The sequence below is a fragment of the Meriones unguiculatus genome, chromosome 3 (genome assembly GCF_030254825.1).
Source record: "Meriones unguiculatus strain TT.TT164.6M chromosome 3, Bangor_MerUng_6.1, whole genome shotgun sequence".
Lineage (NCBI taxonomy): Eukaryota > Metazoa > Chordata > Mammalia > Rodentia > Muridae > Meriones > Meriones unguiculatus.
In genome coordinates this window covers 20,826,857-20,850,967 of record NC_083351.1, presented here as the reverse complement: position 1 = coordinate 20,850,967, position 24,111 = coordinate 20,826,857, and the positions used below count along the sequence as shown (strand labels likewise).

Here is a 24,111-nt window from a genome sequence, read left to right as displayed (position 1 = left end):
ATATTATTTATAGCCCAGGCTGTCCTTAAATTTGGAACATTCCTTCCTCAACCTCCCAAGTGCTGGTTATCTTTGAGATCTCTCCTCATGTGTTGCATTCATTTAAACTTTGGGTTATTTGAGTTGTAAGAGAGAGGACTTAGTTTTCTCATCTTTTGGTTCTTCCATTTTAAAAATCCTATCTTCAAAGTGAATCAAGTTTTAATTTAATGAAGTTTACTTTATTGAACTTTTGATTATCTAGGAAATAGTTTTCTAACTCAAGGTTTTGAATCCTATCTTATAAATGTTTTACTGTTTTTGTTTTGTTTTCTTTCTTTTTGATTTTTCAAGACAGTGTTTCTCTGTATAGCCCTGGCTATCCTAGAACTTGCTCTGTAGATCAAGGTATTCTGAAACTCAGAGATCTACCTGTCTCTGCCTCCTGAGCACTGGGATTAAAGGCGTGTGCCACCACCTGGCGTTACTGTTGTTTGTTTGTTTGTTTGTTTGTTTTGTTTTGTTTTTTAAGATTTTTTTTTTGTAATTTTAAATCTGTGTGGTTATGTGTGGATGTATGCATTGAGTGCAGGTACCCTAAGAATCATGGGTCCTTGGAGCCATGGAGCTCTACTTGTGAGCCACCTCATACGAGCTTGGGAACAAAGCTGGCCCTTTGGGAGAGTAGCAAGTGCTTTATCCTCTAGGGTTTTTTGTTTTAATTCCTAAATTTAATGTTTATTTTGAGTTAAGGTTTCCGTCTTGTTGGGAAGGCTTCATTTTGCCATGTGAGTGATGAGTTGTTCCAGCATCATTTCCCCCAGTAAAGTATAGTTTTCAGTGTGTGGTGTGGGTGCTACTGTGACTGGAACTCTGCTCTAGTTGATTGATCGTTTGTTATAGAAGTACATCTGAGTTTTGTATACTGTTGTTTTTTTTCCCAGAAAAATCATTGTTTTGTTTATTCTAATGATAGATTAGAGAGGAGCATATTTTTGGCTATGTTCCTGGTCTTGGGGATAATATTTGTTTTTTTTGCCATAGAATTTGTTGACAGTGGGATATTGTAGTGGACCTGTAGTGAGGATGAGAAAGCTTCCTACCTGATAAGTTGGGTTTTTGTTGTGAATGGGTTTTGGTGTTGTCAAGTACTTTTTGCCTCTGTTGGCCATAATTGGATTCACTTTTGAAGATTTTTGTTGAGTTATACGTCTGTCTTCATGAAGTACATGTATTTTTCTTTTGTGTTGTAATGTGTTTGTATCACATACTTGTCAGGTGGTATTGACCTGTTGTAAGTATCCTGCTCTTTTGTAATTTCTGGAAGCTATGTAGTACTGGCCTTATTTTTCCTTTAATCGTTTATAAAATTCACCAGTAAAGCCATTAATAAAATTTTTAATAACTAGTTTACCTTTTTTTTTATGTCTGGGCTTTTTTATGTATGGTTTTAGATTTTGTCTCCCCTCCCCTCCCCTCCCCTTTCCATCTTCCTCCTTTTCCTTCTTTTTTCCTTCTTTTTCCCCTTCTGGTTTCAAGATAGGTTTTTTCCTGTGTAGACTAGGCTGCGCCTCCCCCCCCCCCCCCCCCCCCCCCCGTCACCCGTCACCCCTGGAGAAAGAATCTTTTCTGCCTAAACTTATCCAGGTTGGACAAAAAAGCCTCTGTCATCTGTGAGTCTCACTGACTGGACACATTTTACTGTACTACGTTTTCTTCAATTTAGTACTACCATGAGATGTTAAGGTATAGATGGACACTGCTTCCTCTGTTAAATGATGGAGGTGAGAGTGTAGCTAATGCATTCTTGCCTGGTATGAATGCCCAGGCTTCGGTCCTCAACACAGTTGGGATGGTATAAGTATATATGTAGGAGTTGGGGAGGGGCATCAGATGACAGAGAACCTTTAAACAGGTAAAGCGCATATTAAGTAGCACATCTAAGCCCTTAATTTCTGTAGAATGTTACTTCAAGACACTGTCAAAATACTGTAGAAAACGGGAAAGTTGAGTGAGCTTTTAAAAGCCTGTTGTCCCTTTCAAAAATGGCTTTTAGAATCAAGCACCACTTAAGAGTGCTCAGGTGCCCGCAGGTAGGTAGACAGCTGCTAGGAAGTGGACACTTAGCTGTTTGTTTCTTGTTGCCCTCCCCTCCCCAATTCGTAATCTAACAGTGAATTGGTCAGTAAATATTGAACATCTGTTTGTTAGATGTCTTTTCAGAAAAGCACCAGAGAACTTCAGTTTTATACAAAAATTGAGGTATTGGTATAGATGAATATTACTTGGCTCATGCAGAATATATCTGTGAATTTTCTAGATTAATTACCTGAGAAAGTTTTTCTCTTCTAGAGGTTTGTACATACTTCTTTTCTCAGCAATAAAAGAGCCAGTGTATAAAAACTTGAGCATAAATGTATAAATGTACAACTTAGGGGCATATTCACTATCACCTCTCTAGCTGTTTAAACCATGTATTAGTATATGTTTGGCCAGTAACTTTGTTAGACAGTAACAAAGTCTTGCTAATTTTAGCTTGAACAGTACTGCATTTACTAGTGCATGTAACTGGAAATTGAGAGGTAGGGCAGTGTGGAGTGTAGGTTTGTTTCATTGTTCAACTTTGTTGCCAAGGACCTGGCTTCCTTTCAGCATATCTGCAGCCTTTGTCATTGACCTGCTGGTACGTTTGTGCTGGTCCTCTTTAGGCATACTTTTCACTACAACATCTGCAGTACCTGCTGCCCCACCGACCTTGTGACCGTTTCTTTGTCCTAAGAATAAGGCTTCTGACTAGAGTAAAGAGCAGTCATTAAGCTGCTATGTTCTTTTTGAATAAATCCATTTGTGTTCAGAAGTACCGTGGAATGTGATGAGAATGGCAGCATCCTGAAAAACGAGCAAAGTTGATGTAACTGAACCTAAAAACAAGGGACACGCAACTTTGAGAGCTGGGTCTCAGGGGCCTAGCTTTCCATTCTAGCAATTAGAGCTATGTATATTCTTTGTATTTTTAGATAACCTTTTTTCCCTTAGCTTTAGTTTCGTATTAGGTAAATGTACTAGTGAGAACCACAGCAAGCACCTGTGGAAGAATTAAGCATAGATAAATGCTCAGTAATGGTTTTCCACAGTGTAATGTTGAGTTATTTTTGTTGTTGCGTCACTTTGAGTGAGACCTACACTTTTGAAGTTGGGTTCTGGAATTTGTGAAGAAATCCAAGCTAGGTCTCTTTCTGTAGTTGCCTTTAAATACCATACCAAGATCTGTTCAGTGCATATGGAGATGGCAGTAAGTAGTTCTTGTTGGTGACATTGCTCATGGATTTGGAGTTTGTGTTCACCAAAGTGTTTGTAGTTGATTTGATGTTTCTCAAAACTTAGCTGTTTTGGGTTGGTTGGTTTACAGTGATTGCAGGGAAATAAGTGCTGGAGTGCACTTCAGTAGAAGGGCTTTTGAGGAGCACGCACAAAGCCCCATGACAGTCTTCCCGAATGCCAGAAGAAAAAAAAAAATCCTTGTGTTGTGCAATAAAAATTAAAACATATGAACCAAGCCAGGTGTGGTGTCGCCTGCTTTTTTAATCCTAGCACTTGGAAGGCACAGGCAAGTGGCTGTTGAGTGAGCTTTTAAAAGCCTGTTGTCTTGAGTCTAGAGAGCAGCCAGGGCTACACAGAACAACCCTGTCATTGAAAAAATAAGCCAAACAAAAACAAACCAAAACCCCCGACAAAAATCACATATCATGTGAACCATTGTAAGAATCATTGGAAAAACAAAATGTGCGTATTACTTTGCTAAGCTTATTTTTGCTGTGTGGGAGAGTATGTGAAAGGTGTGTGTGCACGTGCGCACACGTTGCCAGGTGAAGCCCATTGCCATACCCATGCTAGCTAGGCACAGGCTACCGCTGAACCACAGCCCAGCCCTGCTTTCCTTTTGTTAAGTCTTTCGGTCATAGTTACATCTAACCCGTTTAGGACCTCACATTTATATACTAGTCACCAGTCAGAGTAGTAGCACAAGTGGCATGTGAAGGGCGTTCCTACTCTTTCGCGCTTTGAGGTTAACAGTTGCCTATGGTTGCAGAACTTGAAAACCCACCATCTGCCTTTGATGCGAGATTTCTAAATTCTGCTTAGCCTTGGAGTTAATTCTTCAAGGAAAGCTTTTCAGGCGTTTCTTGCACATGAATTAGGATGCCTCGATTTCATTCCCTCTTCTTACAGCATTGGGCACTCTTGTGTAAAGCAAGTGCTTACCACTGACTTGTGTCCCTACCCTTGTTTGTATTGATCTTAAAAGGTGGGCTTCCGTTGGGAGTGAAGGTTATTTAGGAATGGAGTGAGGCCCAATAGTGCTTGAAGTGGATAAGTCCAGAAGCCTCAGCATGCTTTTGTTTTCTGAGCGTTACTGTTGGTGCTGTGACTCCTTTTCTTAATTAAGGACAAATAGTGTATTGCCCCACTCTTTGCACTCATTGGTTTCATGTTCTCCTTTTTAGGTATTTCTGGGGATTGAACCCAGGGCCTCATGCATGCTAGCAAGTGCTCTATCTTTGAGTTGCAACTTCAGCCCTATAGCACCAATTTTGCTAGCAGCAATCAATGGTTAAAACAAAAACAGGCAAACAAAACCTAAAATAAATATTTCTTTCTTAGTTCTTGCGCACATATTTTTTTCCATGAGAGGGCCGTATGAAAGTCACAGTAGTAGTAGAAATTGCCTGATCATAACACAATGCCATGGGAGAAGTAAGATGATGCAGGCTTGTGGAGGTGGGGCAGGAGGTGGGAGCTTTTTCCTCTTCAATGAGGTTCCCTCAGCATGGACTCAAGTGTTTCTGTTCTGTGATCAACAGGAGGACTCACAAACGGCAGTGGAAGATACATCTCTGCTGCTCCCGGTGCCGAAGCCAAGTACCGCAGCGCAAGCAGTGCCTCCAGCCTTTTCAGCCCCAGCAGCACCCTTTTTTCCTCCTCTCGTTTGAGATATGGAATGTCTGATGTTATGCCCTCTGGCAGGAGCAGACTTTTGGAAGATTTTCGAAATAACCGGTACCCTAATTTACAACTGCGGGAGATTGCTGGGCATATAATGGAATTTTCCCAAGACCAGCATGGGTCTAGGTAAGGACCTTCTTTGGCCCCAGCATAACTGAAATCTGTGTCCCAGATTCCATGCCTCAGATAGCTAGTTAATCACACCGTAGAGGCATGATGCCTTTTGGTAATTCACAGTATCCGTCTGCTGTGCCTCTCAGAGGGATTTTGGGCACAGGACCATTACCTGACCAAATGTTTGAAAAGAGCTTTTAGTAGTCTGGACCATGAACTATGAGCAAACTTTTGTCTTGTGAGCAATTAGTCTGTGTTTCTAGTTCAGAAGAATCTCTTAAAATGCTGTTGTTTGCCACTGGGCATGGTGGTATATACCTGTAATCCCAGTACCCAAGAGACAGAGGCAGGAGGATTGCTACAAGTTCAGTCCATCTTGTTCTACACTAGTGCACTTACCTCTTTGTATGTGGAAGCAGCCTTCCCCGGAAGCCTTGTGCATACACTGCAGTGGTCAGCACTGAAAGGCCTGCTGTGAAGGAGACACTGTCAAATGGCAGTGTGGATCCCCAGTTCACAGGAACACAATAGGCCTAGTGCTTGCTCTCATCCCTGCTGCTCTAAGAGCTGCTCAGAGGGCCGCCCTGGGCCTAGGGACCCAGTGAGGTGAGATGCTGCTCATCCTCCCTCTCGTCTCTGTTGTGGTTTCTTCCTCTCCATGTTCAGGGAAACTCCTATTGTCTCCTTGCTCTGTAGCTTCTGCTAGGGACCTCCCCTGAGGAGTGGAGGCTGGGTGCAGAGACAGCAAGGTTTTCCTGAGTGGGTCAAATGGGTAGCAGTATTTCTGAAGCTAATGAATGTGTATACTAATATTTCTATATTTCTAATGATAGGGGTTATAGAATGGAGTGAGGACCATAAGCCTTAAGTTTCTGATGAGAGAGGGACTGGTTTCTAAGGATCAAAGTCAAGCAGAGCTGGTGCTTTTGTGCATATGCCACCCTGTAGTGCAGTACAGCAAAACAGAATTACACTTGAAAGTTGAACTGTGGTAGGAGAATTCCCTCATTCAGAAATCTTCCCTTGGAGAGCTCGAGGTTGATTTAAACAGCCCAGCATGCTCACTTCTGTAATCCTAGCACTTGGGGAGACGGAGGCAGGAGGGTCTCTCTTGAGTTTGAGGCCAGCCTGGTCTCCATAACAAATTTGAGGCCAGCCAAGGCTGCATAGTAAGACCCCATCTTAAAAACAAACCAGCAACAAAACCCACTGTATTTACTGGACACATGGGCTGCATGTTGCAGGACTGATATATCAAGCGATGCCCCTCACACCTTTGCAAGTCTTCTCTGTGTGTGGTTTGATTGCCCTTCACTCTGTTCTTCAGATTCATTCAGCTGAAACTAGAGCGTGCCACAGCAGCTGAGCGCCAGCTCGTCTTCAATGAAATCCTCCAGGCTGCGTACCAACTTATGGTGGATGTGTTTGGAAATTACGTCATTCAGAAGTTCTTTGAAGTATGTCTTTGTTCTTTCTGCCCTTTAACTTTGAGAATCTCTAGACCATTTGATTTTTCGTTGGCTTTTTGAGGCACAACAGCTCATCCCAGCCTTTAAAGTGATAGGATCTTCGTGAAGAGCTTCTTAGTTTTTCTCCAGTTCCTTACCAGTCATCATCATGCTCAATGTGTTAAATGCCCACACAGATATGCTCTAGGCGTATGATTTGACAACTGTCCGTACGTGAGACCCAGCACAGAATGTAGACCAGACTGGGCTTGCACTCTCGATCCACCTGCCTCTGCTTCTGTCTTCCAAGTGCTGGGATTAAAGGCATGCACCACCTTTAAAAAGAGATTGTTTAAAAAAGTAAGGTATATAGATATATAGGGGAAGGGGGTACCTGAGGAGGTCGAGGAGGTCTGAAACACCAGATCCCTTGAAGCTGGAGTCAAGCTGCTTGACAGGTGTTAGGGGATCAAACACAGGTCCTTTGGAAGAATGATACTTGCTCTAATTGCTGAGCCCCACCTCCACAGCCTCCATCACAGTGGTTCAGATGGTCACATGGATCATTTTAGCAGAATTACAATAACACGTTGTGAAAATCAAAAAGAATGAACAATGCCTAAGGAGTTGGTTTTGTTCACCAGCCTCAGCATTTCCATTGTGGCGTGAGATTATGTGTATGGGTGTCCTTTGGCCTTCTTTTGCCCATTAACTTGAGTCATGGACTCTTGAGTCTCTTCGGTACATTAATGATGAATAATGTCTACTCCCTCTAATAAGTTAAAATTTCAAAAATTTGGATATTTAATATTTATGTTAATAATAATGTTGTCATTGCTTATCATTGTCAGCAGCTCCAAGCTGTTGGGTGACACAAAAACACTGAAAGAATCAAGTGTGGGAGCAGTTGCTGGACTCTGAGCTTAACTGCTAACACATCTATAATTGTCTTATGGTCTCCTGTTTGTGTGAAGATTTAAGAGTGGGTCTCTCAGACCTTGCCTGCCCTCTTCCTCACAGACACCTAATGGCTCAGTTCTCCAGCTAGACTAAGACACCAACGGCTGTGCTTCTAATTCTAGACTGTCACTTCACTGCCATTATTCAGCTGGAGTGCCAGAACAATGACTACAGTGACATGTAGCCCTGTGATTTAGATCAAACCAAAGAATTTCCTTAGGCCTATGGGTGAAACATGTAGCCTTGGACAGTCCCATGATGGTTGTATTCAGATGAATACAGAAAGCCAAGGATGAAAAATTCCCTCAGGAGAATTTTAACATTCTGTGATGTCATCTCTCAGGTTCCTTGGCTTCTTTCACAGGTGTTCTGTTAATATCAGCAGCCCTTGAAAAACAGTAATTCCTAAGAGTGTTGCATATACTTGGCTCACAGTTGCAGAGTCCGCTGGGTGAGAAGGCTTGGCGTCCACCTTGCACATGTACGTGGGCTGCCTATGTGTGAGTTATCACATCACTCCTAAGCTTACTGAGCCTGAAGACAGTCCTGTCCCCGCTCCTGCCTTTGAATCAGCAGTTATGTGTCTGTTTCCCTTCATTTAGAAATGAATGCTAATGTCTTAATCAATTAGGGCATTGAAACACTTTTTGCAAGGTGGCAATGAAGAAAGGTCAGAGGCTGAGAACTGTTGGCTTGAGGGAACTGTGGCTCTTTCAAAGGTGTGGTTGATTAGGCCAAAGGACAGCAAGAGATGGCGGCTAGACACAGTACAGGTAAAGGAAGACTTTGTTCTCACTGGTCTTTCTCCTTTACTTAAGTAATGGCATCTCTTACATATTGTGTCTAGTTTGGCAGCCATGAACAGAAGCTGGCTTTGGCTGAGCGGATTCGAGGCCATGTCCTGTCATTGGCACTGCAGATGTATGGCTGCCGAGTTATCCAGAAAGCTTTGGAATTTATTCCCTCAGACCAGCAGGTAATTGTAAGTTTCCCTTTCACTTTTCTCTTGGTGTTTCTCTGTGGTACGTGCAGTGGCCTGTGAAGACTGTCAGTGTGGAGGCTCTTGGCTGTCATATGGTTGTGCTTCCCATCTGCAGTGCAAGTAGTAATTGTCTCGTCAGTCTACAAGATTCTAGTGGGTCAGATAGTTTCTAGCCTCATCTCATTAACATCTCTGGTGTAGGCCTAGTAGCTATAGTTTTACAGAAAGTTTGCTGGCCCACAGTGTGCTGGACAGGAACAGTGGAAAAGAGTGCTGCCTGTGGGGGAGGTCCTCCCCCCATGCACTGCAGAGGCAAGGCTTTGCAGAGTTAGACAGGAGAAAGGGAATAGAGGCCTGAACAGTTAGCTGCTGTGAGGAAGAGTTAGGAGAGGAGTCACCCAAGAGGCCCACAGGTGGGGAAGGCACCCCACAGCTATTTGTGCCCAGTGGTGTCAAGGCCTCTGGCCCACAGCTCCTCAGCCTTGGTGCTCTGAGCCTCCCTCAGCCTTCTCAGTGGAGGGGTTGCTGTTGTCTGGCGGTGATGACCCACTTGCCCTCACTGAGGACAAAGTTTGATGATGAGAATCTGTTATGGACTCGTTCTGAGCCAGACAGGAGCCCTCAGCTCTGATTCAGACCCACTCCACAGCAGCCAGTGTGCAGGTGGTGGCAGGTGAAGGCTGGTGGAGCCCAGGGCACTTGGGGCCTGAGTCTCATAGCTAGGTACCTGAAGATGTTGTGGAGATGGGTGAGGCTGGAGACAGCTCTCTCTGGCTGGACATGTAGCCCAGGTAAGAAAGAGCTGTCTAGCTGAGTGTGGAGGGACAGAATAGAATCCCAGCATGTTGCGAGGTAGATGCAGGAGGATCACCCCATATTTGAAGCCAGCTATAGAAAGCTAGATAGCAAGACCCTGTCCCCCACTCTCCAAGAGAGGTGCTGTTTGAAATTACAGGCAGACCTGAGGCTAGTTTTTATTGTTATGTATCATTTACTCAAGCATTATGAATTTTAATGACATCAGGTTTTGTGGCTCAGTGAATCATACTTAATTCTGTTTTTTTTCCCCCCTACTTGGAAGCTTCTTTTCTCTTCAATCATGAGAGCCAGTTACAAAAAAAAAAAAAAAAAGGCAGCTGTTTTGACCCTTATGGTGCTTTTCCCCCTTCTTCACTGGGAAATTGTTTTGCTAGCTTTTTACGTTTTTATGTCTTTTTCCAGGTGCTATTGCTCTCTCTGCCCTCTTCTCCAAGTCTTCCCATTTCTGTGGCAATACTGGGGATTAAAACCAGGGTTTTATATAGATTGGGTGACTGCCCTGCCACTGGCCTTGAAAGCCTCCTGCCTAGGTTGGCCCCCTGAGAAGCTGCAATCATGAGCTTGTGCCACCAAGCAGAGTTCTTTCATCTCTCCTTTTTCTGGCCCTGTTTCTCTTTGGTTTCTTGTTCTGAGTTTGCACTACTCTTCTGCTGTGGATTATATACTTGTTGTAGAATCACAGTTTTTATTTTAGAATATGAAGTTTATCGTTTCTATGAATATGTGTTCCAGGCAAAAGAAATGGCTCTTGTCTTGTGTTAGTAAATGCTCGTTTGGACTGAGCCAGTGTGATTATGAGTGTCTTCTATTAGATGATAATTTTTAGTTGCTCTGCTGTCAGTACCTCAGGAATCCACTCACTATTCATGAGTGGTGACATTCTATCTGAAATTTAGAGTAATACAGATAGAAGAACCAGGGAAATAGGGGTACAGATGCCCGGCCAGCCAGGTTTGGCATTTCATTTTTAGGTGACCTAAAAGTGAGGCAAGGTGTGTCAGGAAAAGGCTCCAGTCAACATCTCAGTTGGTTCCAGTACACACCCAGACATACACTGACTGATCTTGCTCTCTTTCTCTTTTTCTTTCTCTTTCTCTCTCCTAACTGCATAGACATCACTAAGGAACTGGAAAAACCATTCCTACTGACTTTAATCAATGCACCTTGGTAGAAAATCATTGTCACTCAAATCATCAATACTGGGAGTCAAAGCTCTGAAATTTATATTCTGTTGCTTTTTGTCTGTCCCTGTTTCTCTTGACTCTACCAAAGGAAGGAGCCCTCTGAGACATGTTCTTGGCATGTGTAGGTTAACCTTGAACCTCTCGGGTTCTCCAGCAGTCACCTTTAGTTTCTCTAGGAATGTTCCATCACCACCACTGGCTGTCTATAGATTTAGTGTGTTTTGATGTTTTGAGATGGCTTTTACTCTGTAGGCCCAGCAGACCTGGAACTTGTGCATGTCCACAGCTGGCCTTGAATTTGAGGCAGCCCTCCTGCCTTAGCCTCTCCAGTACTAGAATTATATAGCTAAAACATGACTTCTATAGTTTTATGTGTGTGACTTCACCTATCAGTTTTTCTGTGGCTGAGATTGTATAATTGACAGGTGCTTTCCTGGCAAACACAGGCTGCATTGTGGTGCCCTATTGCTTGGGTGTGAGGCCTGACAGTCTAGGTCTTTTTGAACAAGCTTTGTTATTTGTCTGTTCCTGTGCTGCATGTGTCATCTGTTAGGAGGGAACAAAAGCACACTCAGCTCTAGGCGTTCTTTCTCACCTGGGTAAATTAATAATCCAAGCTTGCATGGTTGTCAGAATACAAGTGTGATGAGTTGTATGATCTTGTCAATTCTGTGCACTTCATGACCTTTTTTGTTTGAAGATGACTATGGTAGGGTGTATGTTTTTGTTTTGTTTTGTTTTGTTTTGAGTTTTATGTAGCCCAGGTCAGACTTGAACTCTTTATCATCTTGCTTCCTCCTCAATGTTTACCACCAAACCCTGGCATGGTTTTAAAAATAGGTCTTCCTAGGTAGTGTAGGCTAGCTGAGAAGTTGCTGGGTACCAATTCCAATCCTGTCTCGGCCCCTAAGACCTGGAGTTAGAGGTGTGCGCCACTACACTTGCCTGGTGCTACTGTTTAGAGCCTCAACATGTCATTTCCAAGTTTAACTTTTTAGATCCCACCTGCTTTCACTCACTTGCTGTGTTGTTGCTTGGCTACCATTGACTTTGTCATGGATCTGTTCAGTGCTTGCTGCTTGGTGTAGGGAGTGGGGACTGTCCGGATGCTGGCTGGCTGTGATTCTGGTGGTGCCTTCTTTCTTTGTCTCCAATAGAATGAGATGGTGCGGGAGCTAGATGGCCATGTCCTGAAGTGTGTGAAAGACCAGAATGGCAACCATGTGGTTCAGAAGTGCATTGAATGTGTGCAGCCCCAGTCTTTGCAGTTTATCATCGATGCATTCAAGGGGCAGGTAAGTGACTCAGGTTTATGTTGTCAGCCTACTCTTCACTCTGTGCTCAGTCCTGTGCCATGCTGTCAACCTGGCCATATTACAAGGGCTCTTCCTTTTATTCTCTGGGGTCTGCCATTTACAACAGAACTGCCAAGATGCATTTAATATTTGAAAGACATCCCCTCCCCCGCATGAGTACTTATTATTTTTAAAGTTTTTGTTACATAAAAAATTTAAGATATAATCTTACCAATCATGATTGAATAATGACCAAGTGTCCTTGCTTACAGCTTTTTGAGAGTGTGTGTGGTGAGCATGATTGTTTGAATTGTACTGGATGGTCACATAATGCCCAGGGCTTCCTGGGAGTTTCTGCCTTAGCCTCTCCAGGGGAGGGGAAGGAGAAACATTCGTTCCCTGAGGTGATGTATTGGAGCTGGAGAGATGGCTCAGTGATTAAGAGCACTTGTTACTCTTGCAGGGGACCTGAGTTGCATTCCCAGCACCTACATGACCACTCATGACTATCTGTAACTACTCCAGGGAATTAGATACCTCTTTCTGGCTGTGATGGTCACACGTACACATAGATAAATACTTTAAAAAGCCATTAAATTAGTAAAAATGTAAGACAAAGAAAGTTTGTGCTTTTTTGAGGGAGTGGTACAGCTAGCTGTGTGTCTGTATGGAAGCTTTTAGATTCAATTGCCACTTTTTATGTATGGGCTTCTTTTTGTTAGGCATCACTGTGCTGGATGAGTGCTCGACCTGTGAGCTCCAGCTCCAGCTCTAAGCTGTTTTTCAGGCAGGATCTTGACTGTAGCCCAGGCTGCCCTGAAGCAGATTTTGTCTTTCTGCATCCAGAGTGTTGAGATTAAAGGTGCTGACCGCCATGCCCGTATTCTCCTCCTGTTCTCTTCCTATCTTTTGGAAAGGCAATTGGTTGTTCCTTTTGATTCCATTTTGTTGGTTTGTGTCTGTTTCCAGACAGGAGTGTGTGTGTGTGTGTGTGTGTGTGTGTGTGTGTAACCCTAGCTATCCTGGAACTGAATTTGTAGATCAGGCTGCCCTGATCTGTAGATCTGCACCAGCCTCTGCCTGCTAAGTGTGCTGGGACTAAAGGAATGCACCACCACACCCGTTCCCCCCTCTACTTTCCCCCCTTTTCTTCAGTGTTTGAAACAGGGCTTCTCTGTGTATCCCTAGCTGTCCTGGAACTCAGAGATCCATCCAACTCTCTTTGCCTCCTGAGTGCTGGGATTAAAGGTGTGTGCTACCACTGCCTGGTGACATTTTTGATTATTGACTAAGTGGATTTTTCTGGACCTTTACTTATTTCCATTTCATTTTAGCTTTCTTGGAAAAGAAGTTCATTTCATGTAATTTATACACTTAAATGAATTCCTAAAACAACCTCAGTGGTTTTTTAACATGAGAGGTAATGAGGTAACAGCACTCAAGTGACTCTTGTGTGTGTCTGCTCCAGGTGTTTGCTTTGTCTACGCACCCTTACGGCTGCAGAGTGATCCAGAGGATCCTAGAGCACTGTCTTCCTGACCAGACCCTGCCTATCCTGGAGGAGCTCCACCAGCACACGGAGCAGCTTGTGCAGGTACTTCTGTCACCAGAAGAGAAGCTGTGGCCCAATGGGCTTCTGTGAGACTGGAGTGTGTATCTTATTAGGAGAGAGTATTAACATGTCATCAAGTCCTTCAAATCTTTGGAGAATGTGCGTTCCATGAATATAGACAATGATTAGAAGCCCTGGCCCGTGAGTTTGGAGAGGACCCTGCACTAGCTCTCCACTCCATTGGCACACAAATCATGTGTACTGGTTTATTCTTCTTTTGGTATTTGCTTCTGCTACTGATAAATAATGAACCCTGGCTGTTTTGTTGAATGCAAATCTATAGAAAGGTGCAAGCAAACCTTTTTGCAGCTTCTATTAGGGAAAAACAGTTCTTTATTCCCCAGACACTCCCTCCCCCATTCTAAAATAATTATAGCCCTACTTGCAGTTAGTAATTTGTGCAGAGCCTAGCCAGAAAGTAGGCTCATAAATATATAAAGAAAAAAGTCTGTTGTCTAGTGACAGTGTGTTCTTCTTTTGTAATGAGAAAAAAACTGTTAATACCTGTCTCTTTAAAAAATCATTTTAGAAACAAGGAAATCATGAAATTTGCAGGCAAATGGTGGGATCTAGAAAAGATCATCCTGAGTGAGGTATCCCAGAAGCAGAAAGACACACATGGTATATACTCACTTATAAGTGGATACTAGACCTATAAGATAGGATAAACATACTAAAATCTGTACACCTAAAGAAGATAAACAAGAGGACCTGGGGAAAGATGATCAATCCTCACTTAGAAAGACAAATGGGATGGACATTGGAATTAGGAGAAAACAAGTAATAGGACAGGAGCCTACCACAGAGGACCCTGAAAGACTCTACCTAGCAGTGTTATCAAAGCAGATCCTGAGACTCATAACTGAACCTTGGGCAGAGTGCAGGGAATCATATGAAAGAAGTGGGAGTTAGTATGACCTGGAGAGGACAGGAGCTCCAAAAGGACTAAACATATCTGGGCACAGGGGTCTTTTCTGAGACTGTTTCTCCAACCAAGGACCATGCATGGATATAACATAGAACCTCTGCTCGGACATAGCCCATGGCAGCTCAGTATCCAAGTAGGTTCCCTAGTTAGGGGAACAGGGACTGTCTCTGACATGAACTCAATGGCAGGCTCTTTGACCCCCTCCCGAGGGAGGAGCAGCCTTGCTAGGCCACAGAGGAGGACGTTGCAGCCAGTCCTGAAGAGACCTGATAAGCTAGGATCGGATGGAAGGGGAGAAGGACCTCCCTCATCAGTGGACTTAGAGAGGGGCAGGGAGGAGATGAAGAGATGAGGGAAGGAGGGGACAGGATTGGGAGGGAATGAGGGAGAGGGCTACAGCTGGGATACAAAGTGAATAAACTATAACTAATAAAATCAATAAAAAATTATTTTAAAAAATCATTTTAGATTTCTTTACATTCAGCTTAATTTCATTGCTGCTCGGTCATTACCCCACTCCTCTGCTTCACAAGAGTGATAGATGTTAATTAGGTGGAATCCACAGAACTGTTTCTTACCTATATTTTCTTTGTTTTGTTGCTTCTCAAATAGGATCAGTATGGAAATTATGTAATCCAACATGTACTGGAACATGGTCGTCCTGAGGATAAAAGCAAAATTGTAGCTGAGATCCGAGGCAATGTGCTTGTACTGAGCCAGCACAAATTTGCAAGGTGTGTGCTTTGGGGAGCAAGGGTGGGGCGCACTTCAGCTGTAGCATCTTCCCTAAATTCTTATATTTAGTTATTTGTTGTTTTGCGTGTGCGTGTGTGGGGGCCTGTGTCCACTGCAGCGCGGTGCACATGTGGAATTCTGAGGACAGCTCGGGGAATTGGCTCTCTTTTTTCCATCTTACAATTCTGAGAATCAACTATTCTTTAATGTTTTCTTTTTGTTTTAATGTATTGCCTACTTTAAAAGTCAAGTGTTATATCAAGTATAACTGCAAAGACATTCCTTAAATGCTCTTTCTACTCCTGTGGAACATCCACTGAAATCTGGGGGCTGTTTCTAAAGCACTGTACTTTGATCGCCTGTATGTTTCCTACATTAGGTGGGCATTGTGAGATGTTTTCTACTCATCTTTTGCCTGAGAAGGGGCAGTTTGTCAGATCTGGCCAGTCTTCGGAGTGTCAAGTTTGGGAAATCATAGCCTCCCATGCCTTAGCCCGGTAGTCTTTTGAGCAAATTAATTTTTCCTCACTGCTCATAGTACAGCTTGTTTTTCCAGTATTTTCTTGTCTGGTGTTTTTGTGTGACTTGCTAGACAGATAGTATGGCTCATGTTTGCCAGTGTTCGTTAATATTCATTGTTTTTAAAAGATTTATTTATTATTTGTACAGTATTCTCACTGCATGAACACCTGTATGCCAGAAAGAGGGCACCGGATCTCATGGTAATGAGCCACCATGCTGGGAATTGTACTCAGGACCTTTGGAAGAACAGCCTGTGCTCTTTAACATCTGAGCCATCTCTCCAGCCCCCTAAAATTGATTTGTTTTTTTGAGACAGGCTTTCTTTGTGTAGTTTTGGCTGTCCTGGACTTGCTTTGTAGACCAGGCTGGCCTAGACCACTCAGAGATCTGCCTGCCTCTGTCTCCCTTAGTGCTGGGATTACAGGCATGTACCAACTCGCCCAGTTTCTAATATTCACTTTTAATTAGTGAGATCTTTAAAAAATAATATTTTTTAAAATTGTGTGTGGTGCCCATGTGGAGCTTAGACCTTTTGCAGTTGTGCTTACTGAACCTGGCTACCTTACATAGGCGTTGCCTCTTAAGCCTTTTCTCCTTAAGGCTCTGGGACCCAGAGCTCTTCTCCTTTTTGAACCCTTTGCACAACCTCAGTTTCCAACTCCATCCATTTACTGATTGCTGGGTCTTGGGTTCAGTGTGACAGCAGTCCACATAGCATGCTCTACTGTTGACATGCACAGCTTTGTGCCCATGGAGCTAAGGTGAGGGTGCATATCCCCTAATAAAGGCAGACAATCTATGTGAGGAATCACCCTGCTTGGTAACTAGTCACCATCCTGGCAGTGAGTCATTTAATGTTAGAAAACTATGCCTTAGTTGGAACCACTCCTTTCCAAGATGAGGTGTTTCATGCTCATAACGGCCTCTGTGCCTCTGAGCAGCCAAAAGTGATTTGTCACAATTTGAAGTTCCCTCACTAATCCCAGAACTGCTGTCAGGCCCCAGTGTCTGTGTCATGGGAGGTGTGACAAGAAAGAGTCTTGTTGCCAAGCCTGAGCTCACAGGTGCAAGGACAGCATCGTAAGTCTTGGTATGTGGTGAAATAGTAAGTAGCTGAGCTGTTAGAAAGCTCTGCTGCCAACCTTGTGTGTCAGTCTGCTTGCTTCTCATGCTCATTACTGTCACCTGTCAGCAGATCAGGGCCCCTCTGGATACTCTATAGACACCCCAGTGTTTCAGGTCAAAAGGGGAATCTTACAAAGCCAGACACTGCTGGGGAAATAAGTTCCCTTATGTACTGTCCACTCAGCGGCTGTCCTGATTAAGGTAGTTCTTCCCAATTTGTCTTATGGCAGCAATGTTGTGGAGAAGTGTGTCACTCATGCCTCACGTACAGAGCGTGCTGTGCTCATTGATGAGGTATGCACCATGAATGACGGACCTCACAGTGCCTTATACACCATGATGAAGGATCAGTATGCCAACTATGTGGTCCAGAAGATGATTGATGTGGCTGAGCCTGGTCAGCGGAAGATTGTCATGCACAAGGTAAGCAGATTGATAACCAGCTCAGCCAGAATAGGCAAAGGACCAACCAGATGGCCCAGAGAGATGGCAGACATTGGCTCTCTTTGTGTTTGTAGCTCTTGTCTGTGTTCTCCCCGCCTACTGTGTAGAGTCACTATGGCCATTTCATGTTTGCCACTCCTCTCCTTAACTCACAGTGTGGGAACCTTGTTTCTGGGATTCCCCTTCCCCCCTTTTTTTCATAGAGGCCTGAACAGTTAGCTGCTGTGAGGAGGAGTTGGGAGAGGAGTCGCCCAAGAGGCCCACAGGTGGGGAAGGCACACCACAGCTATTTGTGCCCAGTGGTGTCAAGGCCTCTGGCCCACAGCTCCTCAGCCTTGGTGCTCTGAGCCTCCCTCAGCCTTCTCAGTGGAGGGGTTGCTGTTGTCTGGCGGTGATGACCCACTTGCCCTCACTGAGGACAAAGTTTGATGATGAGAATCTGTTATGGACTCGTTCTGAGCCAGACAGGAGCCCTCAGCTCTGATTCAGACCCACTCCACAGCAGCCAGTGTGCAGGTGGTGGCAGGTGAAGGCTGGTGGAGCCCAGGGCACTTGGGGCTGAGTGTCACACCATGTTGGTGTGTGATGGTGTTGTGAAACAGGGCTGGTATATGTAGTAGTTGGCAGCACAGTACTAAGCCTGTGACTGTAGCCAGCTCCCCTAAACAGTTGTCTTGATGCTCACTGAGGGAGTGTGCACATAGGCACAGCAAAGGCGGGAATAGGAAGGGCTGAGAATAGAGTGTGGTCGAGTGCTGTTTACAGTGTGTGGGTAGGAGGAGGGCCCTTGAAGGAAGGACATGGAGTACAGCTTTCCAGAAAGAGCATGCAGTCATGAAGACTTGGTTATCAGAAAGGAGATTCTTTTATTTTTACTGTATGTGTGTGCTTTGGCATGCATGGGAAAGTCAAAGAACAGCTTACTTGCTTTCTTTCCACCGTGTGGACTCTGAGGATGGAACTCAGGTTGTCAGGCTTGGTGGCAAGTACTTCTATCCAGGGAGCATCATTCAGGCCCAGGACTATGCTTTAAGTATTTGTCCTACTGATGTGCCACAACTGTAACTTGGAGCAGGGGAAGCCGTGAAAACAGCTGAGCTCAAAGCTGGTAGCATTTTTCTGACTGAAAAGAATTGGTTAGTGGCAGTTAGGACCAAGAGGTAGGGAGGGCTGGGAACTGCTTGCCCACAGCTAGGGCCATGTGGGAGATCCGATTTCATGTCTTACTAGTCAGGTTAAAATGGTGGGCTGTGGAGAGAGAGAAGAGGAGTGTGGAGGTTAAGAAGTATAAAGGCCAAATTTTGTGTGCGTGCGTGCGTGTGTGTGTCTTGGGGTGATTATCTAAAGCAAACCCCTTGTTGAGAACTGGGTCCTTACCATGCCCCGGTGTGCAGTGCCTTTGGACAGGCAAGCTTGGGAGAGTGTGTAGAATGCTACGTAGAACCCAGGACAGTTTGTTAGCAGCCACTGCCCTATAGGTGCCAGGATGGAGGTGTGCTGTTTCCTGGCCTGTGTTCTGTGTGGGCTCCAGCAGCTTATAGAGCTCATTGCCCCTTCCTTGCTTTGCGCTTGCAGCTGAACAGACTAACTGCTGACCCTGTGAGCTTCAAGGTGGGCCACCACCTGACTCCTGGAGTGATGCCCTGTGAGGTGTGTGTGCAGTGTGAGCTTGGGTGGGACACAGTTAAACTGCCCCTCCCCCACCTTCTGATGGCTACCTGAGCGGAAGGAGTCAGCACTGGAGCATACCTCTAAGCTCCACGTGGGGTCTCTTCTCACCTGGGCACACAGGACCAGGACCAGGGCAGCGATACAAGATGATGCTCACAGGGGTGACCAGAGCTCAGGGTGGAGGAGGAGTAAGGTGCAGGGTAAGCGGGATGGGGTGACTGGTTCCAGAGCTGTCATCAATTTTGGAAGAGTGCGTTTCTGGGTTGAGATACCTGTACTATTTATTATCCCTAGTTTATCTTTGGCTGAAAGACAGAAACACTCTTTTATTTCCCTCATCTGCATTGGTACAGTGTCCTCTTTATTTCTTTTTCTATTTATTTATTGGTATTTTAATTACAGTTTTCATTGCTGTGATAAAACACAGTGGCCACAAGCAGTTTGGGAAGGAAAAGGGTTATTTCATCTTCAAAAATTCTCGGTCTATTCAATTATTAAAGGAAGACTTTGGGGAAGACTCAAAGCAGGAGCCTAGAGGCAGTGACTGATAAAGAGGTGGTGGAGGGACGCAGCTTGCTGGCTTGGCTTGCTCTGACGGCTTATTGCGCCCAGGAGCATCTATCCAGGGGTGGGTACCACTGAAGTGGGCTGGCCCTTCTTTCATCATTCATCAATCAACAAAATGCGCCACAGGCCAATCCGGTGGGGCATTTTCTCAGTCAAGGTTCCATCTTCTAGAATAACACTAGCTTGTATCAAGTTTATACTAAAAACTAGCCAGTATAGTCGACCCTTGTCAGATTGACACAGTCATATTACTTTAACTTTTCACCCCCCAAGATCTCATTAATACTATAAAATATTTCAACCTTTAAAAGCCTTGCAGCCTTTACAAATACTTTAAAATATCCAAAGTCTCTTTCAAAGTTGAAGCCTCTAAAATATCCATAGTTCCTCACGTTCCAAAATTTGTCCAAAATTCTAAAGTGGGCTCCTATAAAATCAAAATAAGTTAAATCCTTTCTTATTTCAAGAAGGAAGAAGTCGGGTACAGTTACTCAAAGCAAAACCAAAGTCTAGCAGTGTAAAGCTCAGCGTCAGGCTTGTGGCATTCACCCAGGATCTTTTGTGCTCCCTCTGGGCTTGGACCACCACATGCAGCTTGTCTCCTTCGCTTAGGCTTCCCCACTGCACAGCCGCTGCCGACCTGGCACTCATCCTCAACGCTGGGGTCTCTTATTGGGCTCCACTTTCACTAATCACCTCTCCAGGTACTCTTCAGGGGTTCTGACCCTGCCATGTTGGTACCACGCCTCAACTTCTCTGATGACTCCCTCAGTCTTGGGCCTTCTACTGCCACTGAGGTTGCACCTTCATCGGTGGACTGTCCTACCCTCTCACGGTTCTAAGCTTCAGTTTCTTTTCATGACCCTTTCAAATCCGGTTCTACCTGGAAGAGTCTCCTACACATTATCAAGGTTGGCTGTAGCATGAGGCGTTACCCCCTTAGCCCTTTCTGGACTACAGCTGCTGACCCTGAGGAAATAAACTTTCAGGAGATTTGCTTCACTGATGCTGGTCTCTCTTTAAAATCACAGCCCAGCTAACCAGTATCAACTGTACTAGCAAAGCAAAGGTTTCACTTTAGTGATTAATTCAGAATATCACTCAGAGCCCTGGTAGCGACTTTGCTTCCCTCTGAAGCCTCACAAACCAGACGTTATTGCCTCTACTGCTTGCAACAGTCTCTTCAAGCTCCCACAGTTCGCTGAGCTGAACACACAATTGCTTTCCCAGCCCAAACTTGAGGTGCAACCACAATCCTCCCTAAAACATCCTATCTGTCACAGCATTTCCCCTGATCTGGTGCCAACTTCTGTCTTAGGGTTTCTGTTGCTGTGGTAAAAAGATTATAACCAAAAGCAGCTTGAGGAGGAAAGGATTTTATTTCATCTTACAAGTTTTTCCATCATCCAGGGATGTCAGGGCAGGACGGAGGAGTGCTGCCTGTTGGCTTGCTCCTGAGTAATTTGCTCAGCCTGCTTTCTTACAGTACCTGGTGCCACCAGCACACAGGTGGCACCACTCACGTGGGCTGGGCCCTCCCACAGTAGCCATCAACTAGGAAAATATGTCACAGGCTTGCCCACAAAGCCAATCGCGGGAGCATTTTCTCAGTTGAGGTTTCCTCTTCAAAAATGACTTGTGTAGAGTTGACATAAAATCTGGCCAGCACAGTAGGTCACTGTTAGGTGGAGGTAGTCCTTGCCCTGGAGAGGTAGGGTTCAGGTGGTGAGTTCAGGCAGATGGTTCCCCAAAGGAAATCCCAACTGCCAGGACAGCCTGGCTTTCTGTGTGTCTGTGGGCAGGTGCTGTGTAGCTGTCTGACACATGCTGTTCTCTACTGGGTGCGCTCCCTGTGTCAGTGCTTAGGGCAAGAGTTCCTGTCTTTACCTTACGGCTTGCTAGCAGTGAAATGTGTGCACCGTATAGTCTGTTTCTGGGAAGGTGCTGGAGACCCCTCAGACCTCTTTGGCAAGTGTAACACACACTGTCCTCTCCAGATCCGGCCACACATCGCAACTCTTCGGAAGTACACCTATGGCAAGCACATCCTGGCCAAGCTGGAGAAGTACTACATGAAGAATGGCGTGGACTTGGGGCCCATTTGTGGTCCCCCTAATGGCATCATCTGAGCAGTGCACCCATCCCAGTCCCGCTGACCTCACTGACCCTGGCAGATCCAACCAGCAACCAGAAATGCCCAGCGTAGAGTCAGAAGTGGGCACCGGTTGCTCCGGGATCACTCCCTCCTCCAAAAAGGAATCAGATCCACTTGTGGAAAGGCCTTTGTAAATTTAATTTTATTACACATAACATGTACTACTTATTTTTTTTAATTGACTAATTGCCCTGCTGTTTACTGGTGTATAGGAACTTGTACATAGGTAATCAGTGTACATGGGAGGCCACATGCTTTGCTCAATGTTGTAGCTATATTCCACATGTGGACACTTTCAGGGTGGTTGGTTTAACAAAAAAAGTTTAAAAAAAAAAGACAAAAAAAGGTTTTTAACTCATTTGCCTTATGGCAAGTTTTGCAAATAGCTCTACCCCACCTCCTCATTTTATTAAAAAACAAACAAAAAAAAACCTGAGAAATTTGAATTTTAGTTAAATGACCCCAAAATGGCATTTAACACTGTTTATAAAATATATATATATATATACATATATACATATATGAAATGGGAATGTTTCAGAGTTGATAAAGCGTCAGCCTGTGACACAGTTCACGACGCTCTGTTTTGGAGGTGATCTCATGCTGAGGAAGGTGGTGGCTGCAGATCCAGGAGGAGTGGGAGCACCGAGGCCAGTGCCAGGGCCGTGTGCTGCCTATGGGCTGCTTTCTGTGAGCGCTGGGCAGCAGAATCTGATTATCTAGCATGAGAGAAAACCTAGCCCTGCTCCTGGCCTCGCTTCTATAGATACATAGTGTATACTTGTGTAGACTTTGCATATATACGGATTTGTAGTATTTTCCTGTTTTGATGTCTAATCTGTATCTATAATGTACCCTAGTAGTCGGACATACTTTTGATTGTACAATTGTACATTTGTATACCTGTAATGTAAATGTGGAGAAGTTTGAATCAACATGAACACGTTTTTTGGTAAGAAAAGAATCAGCCAGCCCCGTGCACTCAGTGTATATCTCACCTTTTATGGTCGTAGAAGATAGTGTTGTATATTGTAAATTGTAATTTCAACCAGAAGTAATTTTTTTTTCTTTTGAAGGAATAAATGTTCTTTATACAGCCTAGTTAATGTTTAAAATGAAAAAAAAAAGTAGCTTGGTTTATTTGTCAGCTAGTCAAGACGGTAGTGAGAGCCTTTCTAAATGTTAATTCAGACGATTCAGTTCACACTAGTGTTCTTTTTTTTTTATCCTAAAAAAAAGTAATGTTTTGCTTATTTTGTGACAGTCAGAAAAGGATGTGCAGAAGTTTCGCCTGCCCCTTCCCCCGCTCAGCGCCTCCCCTTGTAAAGTGACTCACCCTCCGTTTTGTACAGATGAGCTGTATTTTGCATTTTGTCTACTTGTAAGTGAATGTAACATACTGTCAATCCCCGTTTGAATATAGACTGTAACACTACACGGTGTACATTTCCAGAGCCTCGTGTATATTTCCAATGAACTTTTTGCAAGCACACTTGTAACCATATGTGTATAATTAACAAACCTGTGTATGCTTATGCCTGGGCAACTATTTTTTGTAACTCTTGTGTAGATTGTCTCTAAACAATGTGTGATCTTTATTTTGAAAAAATACAGAACTTTGGAATCTGAACTTGCTGTTTGTATTGCTATCGGTGTCCACACCTGCTCAGCTGAGCCCCGCTCCAGCTTGGACGTCTCCGCCGCCTCTGAGATGGAGCGGAAGGCTGGAATAGTGGAGTGGCTGGAGTATCGAGCTGATGGCTTCCAAGACTTAATTTTACCCGAGGTTAAGTTCAGTTTGCTTTGTGAAAAGCCTGGTTTCCCAATGTTCCATGATGGGCTTTTCCTGGAAAGACACAAACACACCCCTATTTACTCATCCCAGTGAAGGGAACCTCTGAAAGCCCAAGTAACGACTGCATCAGAATCCAACTTAGTGAACCAGTGTGTGTGTGTGTGTGTGTGTGTGTGTGTGTGTGTATTTTAATCGGGTCACTAAGGAGTGTGGGTTAAGTCATTCCCTGCCAGAGCAGGAATGACTCAAAAACAGCCGAATTATCATGAAGCAGCCCCCCCACCCCACCATAGCTGTAGCCCCAGAGCTCTCTGCAGAGCATATAATCAGCTCCACAAAAACTGGGGTGATAGCTTGAGAATCTTGAGTGTCTGCGTCCCTTAGTGTGAGCTTTTGTTCACCTCCTGAGTTTCATGAGCCTCCTGGAGACAAGAGACCCTGTCTCAAAAACCAAGAGAGAGAAGGAAGGAAAGATTTCACTGCTGCCAGTACTCAGCCACTTGGAAATCCTCCAGTGTGGGTCTCCTAGGCCTCTTCCGCAAACCTGGCTCCATGGCTGTGTCCTGCTGCCCATCCTCCAGGGTCTTCATTTTGGACTTGGGCATTTTTGACCTGGAGATGTGTCTTTTCTGATCCTGGATTGTGGCCAGTGTCCTGACACACAGGCACACACACATAAAAGGCTTCCCTGGGAGTGCTTGCTCTGCTGACGCACGATCAAGGACCTCTTCAGGCTCACGGCAGCGGCTCCTGTCCCCAGGATGCCTACTCT

General features: G+C 44.5%; 1 protein-coding gene and 2 non-coding genes across 21 annotated transcripts in view; all 3 read left to right on the top strand.

The window, feature by feature from the left end:
• Positions 1-23,174, top strand: part of Pum1 (pumilio RNA binding family member 1) — a 114,255-nt gene extending 91,081 nt beyond the window's left edge. For 13 of the 19 annotated variants that reach the window (XM_060379454.1, XM_060379451.1, XM_060379452.1 and 10 more), the window contains 8 exons: positions 4,842-5,109; positions 6,425-6,554; positions 8,353-8,487; positions 11,648-11,785; positions 13,254-13,379; positions 14,938-15,059; positions 16,938-17,130; positions 21,387-23,174. In XM_060379454.1, coding sequence (XP_060235437.1) covers positions 4,842-5,109; positions 6,425-6,554; positions 8,353-8,487; positions 11,648-11,785; positions 13,254-13,379; positions 14,938-15,059; positions 16,938-17,130; positions 21,387-21,518 — 1,244 coding nt within the window. In that variant the 3' untranslated portion in view covers positions 21,519-23,174. The remainder of the gene's footprint in view (positions 1-4,841; positions 5,110-6,424; positions 6,555-8,352; positions 8,488-11,647; positions 11,786-13,253; positions 13,380-14,937; positions 15,060-16,937; positions 17,131-21,386) is intronic. The other 6 variants (XM_021636464.2, XM_060379455.1, XM_060379453.1 and 3 more) reach the window with 1 other exon arrangement.
• On the top strand, positions 9,019-9,099 carry LOC132653309 (small nucleolar RNA SNORD103/SNORD85). The gene has a single exon (XR_009591078.1). It is a non-coding gene; the product is annotated as a small nucleolar RNA SNORD103/SNORD85 (small nucleolar RNA).
• LOC132653308 (small nucleolar RNA SNORD103/SNORD85) lies at positions 17,536-17,616 on the top strand. The gene has a single exon (XR_009591077.1). It is a non-coding gene; the product is annotated as a small nucleolar RNA SNORD103/SNORD85 (small nucleolar RNA).
• Positions 23,175-24,111: the final 937 nt, after the last annotated feature.